General features: G+C 47.9%; 1 protein-coding gene and 1 non-coding gene across 2 annotated transcripts; both read left to right on the forward strand.

Annotated features, from left to right (window-relative positions):
- Window positions 1-10,338: 10,338 nt before the first annotated feature.
- On the forward strand, window positions 10,339-18,047 carry Arl10 (ADP ribosylation factor like GTPase 10). The gene is made up of 4 exons (XM_027409863.2): window positions 10,339-10,605; window positions 11,052-11,250; window positions 14,346-14,521; window positions 15,993-18,047. The coding sequence occupies exons 1-4, from the start codon at window positions 10,423-10,425 to the stop codon at window positions 16,164-16,166; spliced, it is 732 nt and encodes a 243-aa protein (XP_027265664.1). The 5' UTR covers window positions 10,339-10,422; the 3' UTR covers window positions 16,167-18,047.
- Mir1271 (microRNA mir-1271) lies at window positions 13,711-13,790 on the forward strand. The gene has a single exon (NR_105106.1). It is a non-coding gene; the product is annotated as a microRNA mir-1271 (primary transcript).
- Window positions 18,048-19,653: the final 1,606 nt, after the last annotated feature.

Below are 19,653 nucleotides of genomic sequence, written 5' to 3' on the forward strand. Positions count from 1 at the left end.
TGCTCCTAGTCCAAGGCTCGCAGGCACCTCCCGGGAGGGTAGTGGTTGTTGAAAGGAGGGGAATCTTACTTACAGTCAGAATTCAGCGTTGGACATTGCGGGCCTTCTGTCAGGACCATGTGTGCAACAGGAATTAAGGTCTTCTACTAGCACAACTCAGTGGCAGTATGACTTTTGGGAAAATATGCCCAATTTTTTAACTCTTGTAAATTTTAATTTATTTATTTATTTGGCTTTTCGAGACAAGGTTTCTCTTTGTAACAGTCTTGACTGTCCCGGCACTCTGTAGACCAGAGTGGCCTTGAACTCAGAGATCCTCCTGAGTGTTAGGCTTGAACTGCCACTGCACTGTTTAACGCTTGTAATTTTTTTTAATTTTTATTTATTATGTATACAACATTCTGCTTCCATGTATATCTGCACACCAGAAGAGGGCACCAGATCTCATAACGGATGGTTGTGAGCCACCATGTGGTTGCTGGGAATTGAACTCAGGACCTCCGGAAGAACAGCCAGTGCTCTTAACCTCTGAGCCATCTCTCCAGCTCTCTTGTAAATGTTTTAACTCTTGCCTGCTTCTACTGCTAGGGAGGAGTACACATCACTATTAAGTTTCAAACCAGAAACAAAAGATGGAGGTGCCTATTTAACATAGCCAATGGGAGCTAGCCTCCAGGTCCTCCCAGCATCCCTCAGTCCCTAGCTGTTACAGGGTGTGCCAGCCTCTACCCTGAACTCTCCAGCCCCGGGCGGGGCTGGTCTGCCCTTCCCCCACAGGCTCTTCCCTATGTAACCCAGGCATTCTGGCTACCCACCCATTTTGTGCCTTTGGCCTCGTGCTGCTGCTCCTGGTTCCCTCTCCCCCTCCCTCTTTCCGGTCCCCCTCTCTCCACATAGCCCAGCTCAGCCTGGCCATCACCACTCTGGACTCTACCTGATGTCTCTGCCTCTGGCTAAGCTCTCCCTTCTATTTACAATAAACTTTCTCCTCACCCATACCTAGGAGCAGTCCTTTCCTTTCCTTTCCTTTCCTTTCCTTTCCTTTCCTTTCCTTTCCTTTCCTTTCCTTTCCTTTCCATTGTTTTCATTCAATCACAAAGCACAGACAGGTTAAAATGGAGACTGGGGAGAAGCTCTGTGATTGAGAGCACTGGAGATTAAGAGATCTTCCAGAGGACCCAGGTTCAATTCCCAGCACCCACACAGCAGTTCACAACTGTCTGAGACTCCAGTTCAAGGGGATCCGACTCCATCTTATGGCCTCAGCATGCAAATGTCTAGAGATATATTCAGACAAAACACCCACACACATTTAAAAAAACAAAAATCTTTTTTAATTTTAAAATGTTCTAAGCTATACCTTATCTCTAATAGTCATATCTTTGGATACTCAGATTTTAGAATATGTATTACTTAATGCTGTGGATAAAATAACCAGATCAACAGAAACAACTTAAAATTAACAAATGAAAACTAAATGAAAGGCTATGAAATCCTTTATGTAGTCTGCAGGTGTCTATGCATTGTCTTCATGCATCCTTGTTTGCTGTGTCCTCTATCTGGTACCAAACTGGCTTATAAATTAGTGATCACATAAACTGAAAGTGTTAAGTTAGTCCTGATTCTGTTCAATTCACACTAGAACAGGAATCTCAAAGCCAAAGTCCTGGCTTTCACAACCTCAATAACCTTTGCTCAGCCACCCATCTGAACACACTGTTTAAAGAAACAGTAGTGAAACTAGGAAAGCCTGCTCAGGGTAGCCACATTAAGGGAAACAAACTTAGCAAACAAAAGTCTGAGCGCCAGGGTCATCTAGGGAGCTCTGACATAACCTTTAAATCTTAATACAAGATTCACAGAGAGCCTGGAGACACAGCAGCAGCTCAGGGTGCCCTGCCCTCAAAGAGACCATGTCTGTTTCCCAGCACCAATGTCAGGCTGCAAACCCTAGCTCCAGAGGATCTGATATCCTCTTCTGGACTTTGCAAGGCCCTGCATTCATGTGCATGTATCTATATAATACACATACACATAATTTTCTGAAATTTTTATAAACTTTTTTCTAAGACAGTGTCTTGCTCTGGACCCCTGGCTCGCCTGGAACTCTTTGTATGCTTAGCTGGCCTCCAACCCAGAGATCTCCCTGCCTTTGCCTCCCAAATGTCAGTGTTAAAGATGTGCACCACCACACCCAGCTTTTTATTTTATGTGTATGAGTGTCTGCATGTATGTGAAGCACTTGAGTGCCTGGTGTCCCAATAGAGGGCATTGGGTCCCCTGGAACTGGAGTACAAGCAGTTGTAAGCTGCCATGTGCATGCTGGGAATTGAACCTGGGGTCCAGCTTGGCTCAGGTTGAGATCCTGAGACAGGGAAGTTCTGTCTGCACATGGAAAACTGCTGACCACCAGGTGGATTGCACTCAAGTGACCCAAACAGCTTGAGCCATCTTCATACTTTTTTAAATAACTTATTTTTATTCCATATATATTGGTGTTTTGCCTGCATGAGGGCATTAGGTCCCCTGGAACAGGGGTTTCAGACAGTTGTGAGGTTCCATGTGGTTGCTAGGAATTGAACCCAGGACCTCTGGAAGAGCAGCCAGTGCTCTTAGCACTGAGCCATCTCCCCAACCCCCTTTATATTTTAACAGAGTTTTTCTACCAGGCTTACATGAACAGCTTTATTATTGGCTCCTTTTTTTTTTTTTTTTTTGTCAAGAGAGGGTTTCTCTGTATTGTTTTGGAGCCTGTCCTGGAACTAGCTCTGTAGACCAGGCTGGCCTTGAACTCACAGAGATTCCGCCTGAACATATATATATATATATATAATATATATATATTATATATATAATATTTATATATGTATATAGTCTTTTGCCTGCATGCCAGCAGAGGGCACCAGATCTCATTCAAGGTGGTTTTGAGCCACCATGTGGTTGCTGGGAATTGAACTTAGGACCTGTGGAAGAACAGTCAGTGCTCTTAACCACTGAGCCATCTCTCCAGCCCCCCAACTTTTTTTAACTTTTAAGAAATACATAGTAGCCAGGTGGTAATGGAGCATGCCTTTAATCCCAGCACTCAGGAAGCAGAGGCAAGCGGATCTCTGTAAATTCAAGGCCAGCCTTGTCTACAGAGCTAGTTCCAGGGCAGCTAGAGTTGTTACACAGACAAATCCCGTCTTGAAAAACCACGAAAGAAAGAAAGAAAGAAAGAAAGAAAGAAAGAAAGAGAAAGAAAGAAAGAAAGAAAGAAAGAAAGAAAGAAAGAAAGAGAAGGAAGGAAGGAGAGGGAGGGCTGGAGAGATGGCTCAAGAAGGTTAAGAGCACTGGCTGCTCTTCCAGAGGTCCTGAGTTCATTTCCCAGCAACCACATGGTGGCTCACAACCATCTGTAATGAGATCTGGTGCCCTCTTCTGGCATGCAGGGATACATGCAGGCACAACATTGCATACGTAATAAATAAATTTAAAAAATAATAAAAGCTTGCATTTAAAAAAAGAAAGGGAGAAAGAAAGAGGGCGGAGAAAAGAAAAAATAAATACATGATAATCGTTATAAAAGCCCCTCTTCTCCTTTATGCTTTCCCAAATACACTTTCCCACCCCTTACACAAGCTTACCCTAGATATACAGTTAAGCATTTTTGCAGGCTTAACTAAATATCTAGCCAGACACATCCTACTCTTGAAACACTTATGTCAGCTGGCAGTTACTTGTTACAGAGTAACAAGTGCTTTAAGGACAACAGTATTCAAACTCAAACAATTCTTCCATGTCTGCAAAACATGCTTTTATAAAGTTCCCTTTTCTACACGAGGGTCCCGTGTCACAATCTCTCTGTAAAAGGCACATTTAGACAAAGTACTCTTTTCCCATCTCACTATACCACACTTCTTCCACTAACAGAAGCTCCTGTGTATGGTAAAGATGATCTATCCATTCGACATTTTACATTGCATTTCCCCCATTGAATCATACTAGATCCTATCATTGTTTCTATATGCTTGGTGCCCAGGGAACTTACGCTCAACAGTTGGCACTATGTGTATTCCTGAGGCTTTTCCCTATTCTGTGTATGCAAGCCTTACTCTCCTTTCCAGAGCTGTGACATGGCTAATGCTCCAAGTGTTCTTTTCTCATGTGTACCTATCTGTCTCTATTGAATCAGAAAGAGATTTGAGAAGCATTAGCCCCCTGCTGAAACTCAGGGGAAAATATTCAATTTCCAGGAAAAGTTACAGCTGTTGCCCATGTGACTGACAAAATAAAACTAGAAACCACCAAAAGAATCAACAATATAATGAAAGAGAAAAGAGCCTGAAGGCTGCACGAATTTTGCAAATCCCTACACTATCCTTCTACTGGTCCTTGTCAATTTGGAGTCCTATTCCATGGGTGCCTCAAGGAAACCCACTGCACAGATAGTCATTTGTGGACAGCAATTTTTATCCTGCCTGGTCCCAAAGCCATTCAGTCCCAAATAAACACCAAAGGCTTCTATTAATTATAAACTGTATGGCTGACGGCTTAGGCACCGCTCCAAACCCCAATAAATACTTTAATTTTTTTGTTTGTTTTTCAAGACAGGGTTTCTTAGGGTAGTCTTGACTATCCTGGAACTCACTCTGTAGACCAGGCTGGCCCAGAACTCAGAGATCTGACTGCCTCTTCCTCCCAAGTGCTGGGATTAAAGGCATGCAACACTACCACCAAGCATAATATTTTACAATTTTATTTGTTTTATTTTATAGTGTCAGTGCTTGGCCCACATGTATGTCTGTGCACCATATGTGTGTATGGTGCCCATAGAGGCCAGGGGAGGGTATTGGAGTCCCTGAAACTGGAGTTAGAGACAGCTGTAAGTCACTTCTAGGCGCAGGGAACCAAACGGGGTCAACTGAAGAGCACCCAATGCTCTTAATGGTGAGCCGTCTCTCTAGCCCTGTAAAACAAATCTCCTTAAAAATAGTTAAAATAGAGGACAAGAAGCATTCATAACTGAGCAATCTTGGTCCAGGTGTTAGTTAGTTGATCATTATCTTAGGCCTGACTCTACAAGATGGACTAAAAGTTCATGTTTCTGGGCAAAGGGGCTACTTCTCAGGACAGGGCTGCTGAAGCTACAGGGTGCAACCTTGGTGTCATGGGTAATTTCTCTCATATAGGGACTGTCTGTTCCTGGACTCTAGGCTGAATACAGATTTGAAGAAATGGCTTATGTCTGTAGTGGCATCTGGCCTTGCCAGTGAATTTGCAGTGGTGACCACACCCTTTGGGCGTGGTTTCAGGTGCAGATGTGACCCATTATAAGGGAGAGGAAGGGCTGGCAAGCACTCTCTTGGGTAGCAGAGAGACTGCAAGTTCTGGAGCAGGAAGACTTTGGTGATTTACTCTGATCTGTGTAAGCACTTCTCTAATAAACACCTATTCATCAGTTATCTTGGGTCTGGCGACCACATTTAAACCCCACCCTCATATCTCTATGCGTAGTTTTCCTTGCGTGGTTAGCATGCTGACCTACAGAAACAGCAGAGGAAGGACTGGAAGGATGACAGGTAAAGCACTGGCTGCTCTTGCAGGGGACCTGGGTTTGGTTCCCCTAGAACCCACATCATAGAAAAGGAGAATCCTCTGTTGTGTCATCCTCTGACCACATGTGCGCCCACACAAACACAAAACAACTAAACACAATTAATTCTTTTGCTTTTTATTTTTGTCTTGAGGCAGGGTCTCACTATGTAGACCAGGTTGACCTCCAGCTTACAGCAATTTACCAAGGATGGGTTAAAGGCGTACTCTACCACACCCAGCTAAAATATAACTTTCATTTGTTTAACTCTGTGAAGCTGTGTGGCTTTGCCTGTCTAAAACACCTGATTGGTCTAATAAAGTGCCGAGTCACCAAAAGCTAGGCGGGAGGGAGGAATAGGTGAGGCTGGCATGGAGAGGATAAAGAAAAGGAGGAGAGGAGGATGCCAAGAGCCAGCAGCCACCCAGCAAGACAGCCAGCAATGGAGTAAGAAGTAAAGAAAGACATATAGAATAGAGAAAGGCAATAATAGCCCAGAGGCAAAAGAGAAATAAGATAATTTAAGAAAAGCTGGGTAGAAACAAGCCAAGTTAAGCCTGGGCATTCATAAATAAGAGTAAGTCTCTGTATATTTATTTGGAAGTTGGGTGGGGGGACTCCAAAAGAGTTTTTTTTTTTTTTTTTTTTAAAAAAAAAAAAAAACCCAAACCTACAGATGCTGACCTTTTTCTCTTTGAGGCCTTAGGCCTGTCTCGTCAGTGAGGCTGTTGTGGAGTTTGTGACCCCTGGGGAAAAGACCACAGAGTCAATATTATTGTAATTAGAAGGTTTATTGATTAACTGCCAGCATGGCGAACGACCTCTGAGCCAAATTTGAGATTTCTGTGCAGGAGGGTTCTGGGGAAGAACCTTAAAAGGGGAACACCACATGAAGACCTTCAGCATCTTTGAAGGCAAGTAAAAACTGTTGTGTTCTGCCAAGTGTAAAGGCAACTCAAAACAATCCTTAGGGATCTGTGTAAGCAAGTTACAGAAGCAAAGCAAGCAGTCATATCATAACAAGTAGACAGTCATGGCTTTACATTTTTGAGTTTGGGGTCACTGAGTCAGGGTGACTGGGAACTCATCTTCCAGGGCCTGGAAGTGGCAAACAGCTGGTGGGTACCAAGATGGATGCCTAGCATAAAATGGAGTTTCTTTAGCCATAACCAGGCGGGTCAGAGAGTAGATGTCTTTGGTGGTTAGAAGACATGACAGCCCCTGAAAGTCTTCAGTCTCAGGGCCAAGTTTCTGGTTTCTTTTGGTTTGAGTTTTGGTTTTTTTGAGACCGAGTTCTCTGTGTAGCCCTGGCTGAACAGGCTGCCCTTGAATTCAATAGATCTGCCTGCCTCTGGATCCCAAGTGCTGGGATTAAAGGCATGCACCACCACAGCCCAGCGTCAGGTCCAGTTTGCATTCTCATTTTATACTATAAAATCACAAGGTGGGTGTTATTCTTTTGTTGAAGATAAAGGACACGCTAGATGGGACAGGAACAGGAGAGATACATTAACCAGTTTATTACAGGGCAGGAGAGCGAGAGGGGGAGAGATGAAGAGGGTAAGGGAAGAACAGTAAGAGAGAAAAACAAGGTAAGAGGTAAGAGTGAGAGAGGAAGAGAGGAAGGGGCAGGGAGAGAGAATGTGGACGTACACGCTTAAAAGGGGAAGCTTGCACATTCGTACTGAGTCTTTATACAGCCCCATAACAAGTGACAGTGGCCAAGAAACACAGGCCCTTTGAACTGCCTAAGTATCTGCCTGAATGCTGTTTGCATGTCCCACCCATTGTCAGGGGGCGGGGTCAGCATACCAGGTCCCAACAGTGGGGGCAAGCAGGCAGAAGCATAAGGTGGTGTTGTGGAATATCCCTTTACACGCTGTGAAAATATGTCACTGCGATTTGTAAAAAGGAATTCTTCTGGGGGGGGGGGGGGACAGGGTTTCTCTGCGTAACTTTGGAGGCTGTCCTGGAACTTGCTCTTGTAGACCAGGCTGGTCTCCAACTCACAGAAATCCACCTGCCTCTGCCTCCCAAATGCTGGGATTAAAGGCATGTGCTACCAACGCCCGGCTAAATAGGAGTCCTTAATTGCTCTAAATAATAAAAACCCGGAGTCAGATACAGAGGAAAATGCTGAGAGATCAGAGAAAAGAAGGAGCAAGCCACAGCCACCTTTTCCTCAAGAGCCTCTCAGTGGACAAGAGCCTGAGTTCCTGTTTCTTCCCGCCTAGATCCTGTCTCTGCCCGGCCACCTCACTTCCTGACTGTCTGTACCGTCCTTCAGACGTCTATGGTTAGTGAGTGACAAGCTCCATTCTCTGATCTTCAGACAGATTTTATTTGTACAAGTAAGATATCACCAAAGTAGGGGGCTGGAGAGATGGCTCAGAGGTTAAGAATACCGACTGCTCTGCCAGAGGTCCTGAGTTCAATTCCCAGCAACCACATGGTGGCTCACAACCATCCCTTATGAGATCTGGTGCCCTCTTCTGGTGTGCAGATATACATGGAAGCAGAATGCTGTATACATAATAAATAAATAAAATCTTTAAAATAAAAAGATATCACCAAAGTAATTGGTTTCACTGTGATTAGTTTAATAAAGAGCCGAATGGCCATTAGCTAGGTAGGAAGAAGTTAGGCGGGACTTCTGGGGACAGAGAGATCTGGGAAGGCAGAGTCACAAGCTGGACACAGAGCTAGACATGCTGTTGGAGAGGTAAAAGCTGAAGGGACCAGCTCCCCATTTTGGCATCCATGATAGTAACACATGCTCGCCATGACCTTGCCTTGGTCACTAAGCAGTCAGATGCCTGCCTCGTGGCAAGGAACCAATCAGAAGTTAGCTGGTGGCGCTATGCCTTAGGGCTCTGGGTGTGCTTTACCGACAAGTGCACAGCAATGATGCACAGAGCATAGCAACCACCCTGGGAGGGCCTATGGGTCATAACAACCAATTGGCCAATCAACACAGGGCAAGTCCTCCAAGCCTGGAGGCACACCAATCCTGAGCCTGTGCATACCCCTAGACACTCCCCTTATGCTGCCCTACAAAATCTCTCTGCAGCCAGTTCGAGCTGTCTTTGCTAGCCTTCCACCATGGCGGGTGGGTGAAAGACCCGAGCTAACATGGGGTTAGCTCGTTAAACAACAATAAAGCCTCAAGCTGTTTGCATCAAGCTTTCGAATCTGCCTGGTGATTGGGGTGACCGAGGTCCTGGGCTGAAACCCCGGAGGCCTGAGTTTTCCGGGGGGTCTTACAAAGCCACGAGTCACATGGCAACACATAGGTGAATAGAAATGGATTAATTTAAGTTATAAGAGCTAATGGGACAATTCTAAACTATAGTCTGAGCTCTCATAATAAGTCTCCATGTCATTACTGGGGAGCCAATACTTCCAATGAAAAAGTCTGACTACAAGGTGTCTTTGGGGGCTTTGGGTTTCAAAGGCATGTGTTACATTGACAGGTCTAATTTGTTGTTAGGTTACTATGGGCAACAATTTACTGTGTTTTAGCTATTTCTTCAGGTCATTCTTGTTCCTAATAATTGATCTTTTCTTCCTTATTCTGCTTCATAATGACCCCCTGGAGTACATCTTCGGGGTCCTGGAAAGATGTTTGTTTAGATAACAAGCAAGCTGACAGGCTTGATGGTGCATGCCTTTAATCCCAGCACCAAGGAGGCAGAGGCAGGAAGATCTTCCCGAGTTTGAGATCAGATCAGCCTGGTTTACAGAGCTAGCTCCCGGCCAACTTAGGTTAAAGAGTAAGACCCAGACTCTAAAAAACAAAGAAAAAAAGGCAAAAACAGTCTGGTCAAGGTATAGTCCCACCCATGGAGTGAAGTTTCATTTTGGCTACAGTATCTCCTCTGAGGAGATCTGAAGAGTTGCAAGTTTACAGCACCGGCTTTCAACCTTCCCTTCACTGAACATGAGTTACCAGTGGTTACTGCTGTAAACTGCTGTGGCTCCAGGACATTGGCTTGTGGAGAAGGAACGAGTCAAAAGTCCAGAGCTCTAACACCATCTATTAGAACGACAAAAAGAGGGCTTGGAGAGATGGCTCAGAGCTGGGAGTCCTTTTCCAGAGGACTCGGGGTCCATATCCAGGAATGCACCCGCAGCCACAACGAAGGGCCAGGAAGGGGCTGCTGCAGTTTGGTCCTGTTCCCCTTCTAATGCGGAACCTGGAGGTCCTGCAGTCTCTAGAAGCGGCTGACAAGTGATTGCTCTAAACCCACTACACACACACACACACACACACACACACACACCCACACACACACACCCACCCACCCACCCACCCACCCACACACACACACACACACACACACACACACACACCCCGTGCCCAGCACTGCAGGAAGCCTCGGCCTCTAGGGGCCACCAAAGGAGGAGCAGAAGCCGCTTCGAGTTTGGAACTCTGGTTTTTGTTCCTTCTGCCACCCCCCTGGCGTATGATTCTATATGAATAGCTTCGATTTTTCTCTTTTGTGGTTCTGAGAGACCCAAGTGCTATTTCTCAATGTAAAATTAGACCGCTGCACTACGGAGCCACACAGGCCAAGGGAGCGGAAGACGCACCCCAGGCCGAGCCCAGCAACCGAACCATCCATCAGACCGTGCCCCCTACCCGGAAGGCCGCCCCGCCCCCCCCCGCCCCCCCGCCCCGCCCCCCCGCCCCACCGCAAGGCGCACGCCGCCGCCGCCGCCGCAGGAAGCGGTGCATTGTGGGGCTTGTAGTGTGGCGGGGTCGGGTGGGTGGGCACGGCCACAGCACCATCTTCTGCGGCTGGCTGGTTGTCTTCGCGCGGGCCTCCTCGACCCTGCCTGGCCAAATGGCGCCGCGGCCGCTGCGCCCCTTGGTTCTGGCTCTGGGTGGCGCCGCGGCCGTGCTGGGCTCGGTGCTCTTTATCCTCTGGAAAGCTTACTTCGGCCGCGGCCGGGAGCGGCGCTGGGACCGGGGCGAGGCCTGGTGGGGCGCGGAGAGCGCCCGCTTCCCTCAGTGGGACGAATGGGAGGTGAGTGTGGGGAGCCGCCGAGGGCCGCGCGGCCTGCGCGTGCTGATGCTGGCGGCGCGGAGGGAGTGCTCGCGCCAGGGCCTGGACCACGCCAGACATCGTCGGGGCTCGGGAGCCCGGAGGGCGCGGCCGGCCGGCCGGCCTGGTGAGCGCCGGGGCACCGCCCCGGGGATGCCGGGTAGGTAGATCCCTCAGGCCAGGTGCAGCTGCCCCTGAGGTCTTGGGAATGGCTTGGGGCTACCGTCTGAGGAGGCCCGCGATGTGCGATGGGCAAGGATGTGTCCGAGAGCACTGGGAGTAACAGAAAAGCGAGGCAGCCCTTGCCCTGCCATCCCAGACCACACCTGCCTGGGATGCGTGCATGGGCACCGCCGTGCCTTCCTTGTCCCTAGGGAAGGAAGGGTCAGGAGGGATGTTGCAGACCAGCCTTGATCTCTGTCCCGCAGCCCGAGGACGAGGAAGATGAGCGGGCCTTGGAGGAACTGGAGCAGCGCGAAGTGCTGGTGCTGGGGTTAGATGGCTCTGGGAAAAGCACGTTCCTGCGCATGCTGTCTGGGAAGCCACCGCTGGAAGGCCACGTCCCCACCTGGGGCTTCAACTCTGTGCGGCTGCCCACCAAGAATTTCGAGGTGGACCTGTTAGAGAGTGAGCAAGGGGCCCTTTCTCCCCACCATCACTGCGGGCCGGGCCTAGATTCTTTGGAGGAGTCTGTAAAATGTGTGTGTAAGCAGGGCATTTCCGCGTTGTGAAATCCTTCTTGCTCCTTTCCAGAGCACAAGATACAGGACATTCTGACACTTAGGGTTCTTCCTCATCCGGTGTCTCCAAATGGTCTTTCTATCTTTCACCACACACGCCTCATACTGACAGACTCACAGCTGAGGGTTCATATGACAAACAACTCCATAAAACTACAGTCATTTAATCTGCTTATGAGATACTTGTGGAAATGGGTAAATCAGGAAAGGGTCCCAGCTTTCCAGGGTTCTAATGCAGAAGGTCCACCTCTGGGCCCTCATGAAGGGTACTTGTTTCTCCTTTTCTTGGCATGCACTGTTCCCTTTGCCTGGAAAGCTTGATAAACTACTACTATTCATTCTTTAAACTGTGGCTTCTTTTCTTCTGTTATTTAGGGGTTTTTTTTTGTTGTTGTTGGGATGATCAGTAACTACTGTTAACTCATTCTTTAAACTGTAGTTTCTTCCATTAGTTAGGGGTTTTGTTGTTGTTTGTTGTGAGATGGTCTCATGATATTGAGGCTGGCCTTGAACACCTGAACCCTCCCTCTCCACCTCCTGAGTGTTGGGGTTACAGGTACATACATGTCAACATGACCAGTTCTCAATTGTAGTTGTGGATGACATTCTTTGAAGCTGTCCCTGCTCCTTCCTGACTCTGTCCCCTTCTGCTGCAGTGTTTGTCACATCACCCTCTGCCCCTGATGAGGCTTTGAGTACCTAGGTCACAGACTAATGGGATCCATTTTGGCCCAAAGGCTCAGACCTTCAGTAGGTATCTGAGAGGGCTTACTGAATGAGTGATCACAGAGAAGATTGTGGGGCCTACCCTCAGTCCTAGACTTCCTGGGATTTTGGAAGTGGGTGACAATATGGAGAAGGTAGCAGTTCTTGGCAACCTAAGTCTCGCCTCAGTCTTTGAGGAAGCACTGGGAGACTTCCAGCCACGGGACTAAAACCACGAGGATTGGTTATGTTTATTCACTACTGGGTGAGAGAATTGAGCTTTGGGAGCCTAACTCTTGGCCTGAGTGGCCTTCATTCTTCTGTTTGTAGGCATTGTGGACTAGCCAAGCCTGGCCACACATTTTCTCCCTGGTTGTAGCAAACATTGATGTTTATTTAGGGTTTTGGATCTCCCATCAAGTTTTCTCTGTCTTTTCTTGTGCCAGGGACATGAACTCAGTGAGGGTCTGACAGAAATAGTATCTATATACCCCCCACCCCCAACACACCATGTGAGAAGGAGTTTTCATGTCCCTGTGTTCTGACAGGTAACAGTCCAGGCTCAGTGGAGTCTCTCATCTGGGATTCAAACCCAGATTGCTGTCAGGCATGGTGGTTCACACCTCTAATCCCAGCACTCAGGAGACCATGGCAGGAAGATTGCCACAAGTTTCAGTCCATCCTGGCCTATATAATGAGGTCCAGTCCCAGATAGGGTTTCTCTGTGTAGCTTTGGAACCTATCCTGGCACTCGCTTTGGAGACCAGGTGGGCCTTGAACTCACAGAGATCCGCCTGCCTCTGCCTCCCGAGTGCTGGGATTAAAGGCGTGCACCACCAACGCCCGGCTCAGTCTCAAAAAACTCAACAACAACAAAATATCCCAGATTTCCAATTAAGTCCTAGAGAGAGCTTTCCTCCCCTACAACTGTCCCTTCACATGGTCTCAGCATTCTGGTCTGGGGTCCTACTGAGGATGCACACTTTGGGCAGAATTGATAAAGGGGCAAATTCAATACTGGTGACACTTCCTTAACTCCCCTATGAAATGTGGTGTCATGTCACCTATGTTCTGTCAGCTGTGTACCTGGATAGACTGTCTCTCTCCTACTCCTCTGTTGCTTCCTGGTTCAAGCCATTTCAACCAGGACTGCAATTGCTTCCTTACAGATCTTCCCGCTTCTGACCTCAGTGTCAGCTGCTGGTGTCTTTCAGAACCACATTCTAGACCGTTAAAGGCCAGCTTCTGCCCCTTCTCTTGCTGTGTGGAGGTACCTTACCACATTGCTCTCTCTCTCAGGTCCATGGAGCTTTGCTTTGACTGAAATGCTTTCTTTTGCTTCTTCCATGGCTAGCTCTTCCTCAGCCTCTACTCAGTTCACCGGCCTCCTTAAAGAGATATTCACAGACATGACAGAGAAACCCTGTCTCGAAAAACCAGACAGACAGACAGACAGACAGACAGACAGACAGACAGACATTCACAGACTACCCGATCCAAGACCAACCACAGCCTTTAGCCACATTCCTGTGACCAGATGCTTTGCTTTCTCGAATATGTCTTATCTGATTGCCTACCCTATTCTGGTAAGGGAGGGAGTTCTCAGAGCAGGACTCCAGGCTATTTGTTTCTGTATCCCCAGCACCCAGATCAGTGCTTGGCACCTGGTAAGCACTCAGTAAATATTTGATGAGTGCCTGCTGTGTGCCAAGGCATTGTGCTGAGGCTTTGAGGGATTTAGAGTGGACAGGTAATAGATGCAGAACCAGAATGAGCTGCAGGGGAACCAGGGGGAACTGAACAGAGGGCCAAAAGGAACAGAAAGGCAGCCCCAGGTGCAGACACTGTCTGTGTGGGTAACCCTGTTTAGTGTGCCTCGGTACAGTGTTTCCAAGGGAAGAGAAAGGGATAACACAAATGAATGGGGAATGAGTTGAGAATGGCAGTAAACTGGCCAGGCAAGGAACTAGGAACTGCTAAGAAGCAAGGCAGCTTGAGACAACTGATGACTGCCACTTGTAGCAGCATGCCTCATGTCAGTCCCATGAAGGGAACATCACAGATGGTACCTTTGGGGTCTGCTGGAACCGCTTTATTCAGTAACAGGAGACTGGCACACATAGGTAGCTCTTAAGAGAGTGGACTGGCTCTGGACCATGGTGCTTTGTCCCTGGCAAATGGAACCTTAGGAGCTGGAAATGGGGTTGTGGGGGGCTGTGGGAGGAGCCAGGTCACAAGGAGCCCTGGGCTCTGACTTGACCCTTGGCCTCTCTTCAGTTGGCGGCAGTCAGAATCTACGCTTCTACTGGAAGGAGTTTGTGAATGAGGTAGACGTGCTGGTGTTCATGCTGGACTCGTCTGATCGGCCACGGTTGCCCAGGGCTCGGCAGGAGCTACAGAAACTGCTGGACAGGGACCCTGATCTGCCTGTTGTTATAGTGGCCAACAAGCAGGTGAGAATATGGGAGGTAGGCTGAAGCCAGTAGGAATTCTCACAAATACCTGGATAAAGTGAGGGGGTACACAGAAGGACGAGAGCTTGAGCTCCATGTCCAGAGAGTGCCTGAAATACTGTCTGTACCCCTTCCACCTAACTCCAGTCTCTTGTCTCCCTCTTTTGTAACCAGGAGAGATGCAAGAAATAGTTACTAAGTACTTACTATATGCCAGGCAGTTTTGAATGCTTTGGTTTTCTGGATTTTTGAGACAGGATCTCGAGCACTTAGGTGCACTGTGCAGCCCAGACTGGCCCAGAATTCATAATTCTGTCCCTGCTTGAGTGCTGGAATTGTAGCTGTGCACCACCAAACCAGTAGCTGGGGCGGTGGTGGGGGGAGCTTGGGGGAGACATACAGGGTGGTGGAGCTGGAATGCCTGCTTCTAGAACCATCCTGCCCCTGCACTAAGCTGAGAACTGACAAGAAGTGGGGTACATTAAGTAATAATGAATGAGTGCACAGTATTGGGGCACAGTGTGAACACCTGATAGCCATCACCCCACAGTCTGGCTACTCTGCATGAAAGGCCTGCTGTCTCTAAATGCCTCAAGTTACTAGAGATCTTCCTCAGAGTTTGTGTTGTTGAGCTGGACTAGAACTCAGTGGTAAGTTGCTTGTTTAGTATGCATGAGGCCCTAGGTTCTGAACTCCCAACCCCCACAACTCCCCTGCAAAGAAAGATTTGTCCTTGACATTATACCTTTGCTGGGTCCAGAGGGCTGTCTTGGGTCAGAGACAGACTTTATGTGCTATCCTCAGCTACAAGAGGACTGCCACAGTCGAGAGTGCCTTGGGGCATGTACCAACGTTTCTTACTTGTCCCTTTGACCTCAGATTTGCCCTGTCTCTCAGGGAACACTCGATAATTGTTTATAAATATGGCCACCATTTGTCCTGGTCTAAATTTTTATTTTTTCTTTTATTTATTTGAGACAGCCTTGGCTGTCCAGGGGCTCAATATGTAGACCAGGTTGGTCTCAAACCTATGGAGGTCCACCTGCCTCTGTCTCCCAAGTGTTGGGATTAAAGACATGTTCCACCAAGCCCAGCCCTAGTGCCACTATTAATGGTGTCTTAGAATCTTAGAAATACTTTGTTTTCTTTAAAAAGAATTATAGCATTTTAGTCATTTTCTGTTTCTATGAAGAGACACCATGGTCAAGGTGACTTACGAGTATATTGGTGGAAGAGCAGAAGAGCTGTTTCTTACCACACTGGTGAATGAGTCCATGAACAGAGGGTGCCACAAAGGAGAGTCAGGATGAAGGACGACACTCAGTTTATTCAGTAAGATCTAGAAGTACCTCCTGGGATATAGGGTTCTGCCTTTCCCAGAGTACTAGCTGAACATTGATGTCCTTCGTGGATGACAAGGGTGGGCTCACACTGCTAGCACTGTCTGATGGCCACGCTTGTGTTTCTGCAGGACCTGAGTGGAGCCATGAGTATGGTGGAGTTGCAGCGGGAGCTGGGCTTGCTTGCTAGTTACAACCAGAGGGAGATTTTCCTCTTGGCGGCCAGCATTGCCCCTGCAGGATCTACCTTCGAGGAGCCTGGTACTGTGCACATATGGAAACTGCTCTTGGAGCTTCTCTCCTAAGCTGGAGCCACCTGCTTGCTGCCCAGCCTTGGAGACCACAGTTCTGCTTCCTCCTGCATCTTCCTTGCCAGCCTAGGCCTTGGGCAGGAGCACCGTAGCAACACCTCCTTTGTCCCCTCAGGAGCAAGGCCAAAATCATGCAGAAGGCTTCCTGATGAGGTGGACTTTGGGGCAGGAGGTTTGTAAGGCAGAGAAGAGACAGTGACTGCTTCACCTAAGGCCATAGTGTAGCTAGCTCCAGCTCCCCTTCCTACAGTGTGATGCTCAGCGTGCTTAGTGCTCCTTCCCCAGGTCCTGTTGGCTGACCAACCAGTGTGGGTATCCCAGGTACTCCTGGGCCTCCCATTTCACTGTTCACTCTTGGCTACATCCTACATTTTCCATGTGGGAAGGTTCTGGGTGGAGCACAGTAAATCCTTGCTCCCATGCCCTCATCATCCTCTAGCCCCTGCTTTGTCTGTGGCCTTGTGTTTCTGCCTTTCTGGCCCCAGGGCCATCATTTTTAAAGGGAGGTGATTTCCTAGTTTTTTCTAAATGCCAGTCCTGGCAATGCTAAATGAGGACCAACCTGAAGACTTAGCAAAGAATACTCTGAACACCTCCCTGCTGTTAAGGCCTGGTCTGCCAGCCTTTATTGACCACAAAGTGCAGTTCACCACACAGGGTGAAGGAGGGTTTTCCCCGGGTCTGGAGACAACCTGCTGCTTTTGGACTAACTGTGCCAATGCCCATGTTTACATAAGTCTAGAGAAGGAAGGAACCTGAGTACCGGAACAAGACTGGAGTTGGGGGGAGGGGCATCTTATTTATTTATTTATCAAAGGAATAGGCCAAAGTTTAAGGTTCTGTTTATAGGTGCTGTAATCAAAACCCTAGATTGTCATAGAAAACTTGAAGCTTTGAGTATTGTCTGGAATCATGATGGTAACCTACAGGTATCAATGGAGACAGAACTACAGTTGTGTCCCGTGTCTCCCCCCTCCCCCCATTCCCCAGCCTTGAGACCATAACTGGAAACAAGTACTTCAAGGGAACCTAGTACTTTAATTCTTCTATATGGCCCAGGACATAGGACAGGACTAGTAGAAGAGCCATCAATGTGGCTTTGGGTACATCATCAAGCCTCTGGGATCATTTATTCGCCAGCAAAACAGAGAATGAAATTCTGTGTTCTCTACAATGAACATTCCATGACTGGCGATCAATGCAAAGACAGTCTTTGATCTGCCAGGGCTGCTGGATGAGAGAACACCTACAAACTAGTTTTCTTTAAGGCTTTTACACCCCCCCCTTTTTTTTTTTTGACAAGCTGTTACTCTAGCCCAGGCTGGCCTTGAATTCATGGTAGTCGTCCGTCCTCAACCTCCCATGTGCTGGGATTGCAGGAAGCATTGAGCCATCAGCCTGGCTTTCAGTTTGCATTTTGAGAAAACACTGGTTGCCAATTGCCCCACATACAACCTGGGAAGTGGAAAGCTTCCAGCTGAAGTGAGCCTGGTCATCAGAAGAGGACCCACTGTGTGCTTGGACTCCTGCCATGAGAGGGGAGTCACCACAGACCAATCAGTCTCACCAGAAGTGATTTTCCTGCCTTTGTATTAAATAGTTAAGGAATGACTTGGATTTTAGAGTATTTGAAATTTTGTTGGCAACTTCTCATCTTGTAATTAGGAAGTTGAGAAACTTTGTATCATTGTTCTAAGGATTCCACCTTATTCTCCAGTGCTTAAAGCTTACCTTGGAACCAGACTTGTTGAGAGGAACCCTTTTTTCTGACTTTAAGCCCTTTGTCTAATGAGTATCATCATGTACAATTGTCATATTCCCCCAGGTGGAGGGATGAATTTCAGAATAAAGAGTTTCACTGTGTCTGTTGAAGCAGCTTTACCTGAGGTCTGTGATCCCAGCTTCTTGGGAGAAGGCACAGTTGAGGTCTGCCTGGTTTACAGAGTGAGTTTGAGGACAGCCTGGACAATTAGTTAAGACTTTGACTCAAAGTAAAAAGCCAGACAGGCCTGTGAGATGGCTCAGTAGGCAACTTGCCATAAAAGCCTGATCTGAGTTTGGTAGAGTGCTTGCCTAGCATGTACTAGGTTCAAACCCCCAGCACTAGAAAAACAGCAACAAGCCAAATGACCACTTTCTGGGCATTCTGCACTTAATAGTTTGGGAGGAACTGCCAACATTACAAGCCAGCTGTGAACTGTGTATGGCATCCACTTGTCATGGGTCCAGATCTCAGACCAGCTTCAGGCTGACCAGACACTTTCACCTCCAAGCCTCAAAGGGCAGAGTCCTTTCTAGTTGCTATGGAGAGGGAATCTCTAATCTTGCCCCACTGCTATCCCTGGAAGATGAACATCAAGGGACCAGAGGTGGAGTTCCTCAGTGTGTGGAAAGGGTCTTTCTGTCCTCCCCATGCACCCAGACACACAGGACCACCAAGGACAACTGTAAACTGGGCTGTCAGCAGGATTCTGAGGCACACAATGCCAAAATGAGTATATTGAGTGAATCTCCCCCCTGAGGGAGGAGTGCCTTGTGTTTATAGTTCCTGTCAGAGTAGCTCTGGAAAGTGAGTTTCCAGACAGCAAGTTCCAGTCCCTTATCCTTTGACCTTTGAGACAGACAGTGACCTAATGCTTTCTAAAGGGAAAGGGAGCTACCGGATGGTACCAGAGTGAGGGGGACCCAAACCAGCTCAGAAGTCTGCCAAATGGGCACAGTGGAGCACGCCTTTAATGGCAATACTGGGAGTGCAGAGGCAGATGGATCCCTGTGAATTAGAGGACAGCCTGGTCTACAAGAGTTTCAAGACAGCCAAAGCTAAAACACACCTCTCCCTCCACACTCAGGGCCAGGAGGCCACACACAGAACATTCTAGGAGCATGTACCACACACAGCACCTTGGGCCAGACTCTTAGAGTCCCAGGCAGAGTCCTTGTGGGAAGCTCAGTTTGGCAAGGGACATCAGGCAAAATTAAAGGCAACTGGAGTGAGAGCGCAGTTCACACAATGCTAGCAGTGGCTTTGTCTTCAGCGACTGCAAAACTAGGCAGCTCTGGCCATAACAGTTAAAAGGACACAGGAAGCTTACATGCTCTGGGAGCAAGGAACATAGCAGAGGTGGCTTCTGGAAGCTGGCACCCAGCCTACATAGAGTTAAGGAGACCTTCTAGCCAACATCACAAATCTGAATTTTGTAAAGGCCAGAAATGCAAAGCCAGATGGCATGAGCTCTTGTATACTTGAGACCCTAAGGACTATTCTAGGCACTAAATGAGATTCTCGGCCCTGATACTGTGGGAAGGATGAGCTGCTATCAGAACAGACTTCATGTCACACCCCAACCACACTATGGATACCTCTGACCTGTTTCCTTCTCTATAACAAAGATAAAAGTGCATTTTGGACGGGCGATGGTGCACGCCTTTAATCCCAGCACTTGGGAGGCAGAGGCAGGTAGATCTCTGTGAGTTCGAGACC

This window comes from Cricetulus griseus, chromosome 3 (assembly GCF_003668045.3).
Source record: "Cricetulus griseus strain 17A/GY chromosome 3, alternate assembly CriGri-PICRH-1.0, whole genome shotgun sequence".
In the NCBI taxonomy this organism is placed as follows: Eukaryota; Metazoa; Chordata; class Mammalia; order Rodentia; family Cricetidae; genus Cricetulus; species Cricetulus griseus.

What these genes read in the sequence shown, in the direction of transcription:
- Arl10 (XM_027409863.2), top strand. Translation starts at nt 10,423, where the DNA reads ATGGCGCCGCGGCCGCTGCGCCCCTTGGTTCTGGCTCTGGGTGGCGCC. An exon ending in CTCAGTGGGACGAATGGGAG is followed by an intron (nt 10,606 to 11,051) that starts GTGAGTGTGGGG and finishes TCTGTCCCGCAG; the next exon opens with CCCGAGGACGAGGAAGATGA. An exon ending in TTATAGTGGCCAACAAGCAG is followed by an intron (nt 14,522 to 15,992) that starts GTGAGAATATGG and finishes GTGTTTCTGCAG; the next exon opens with GACCTGAGTGGAGCCATGAG.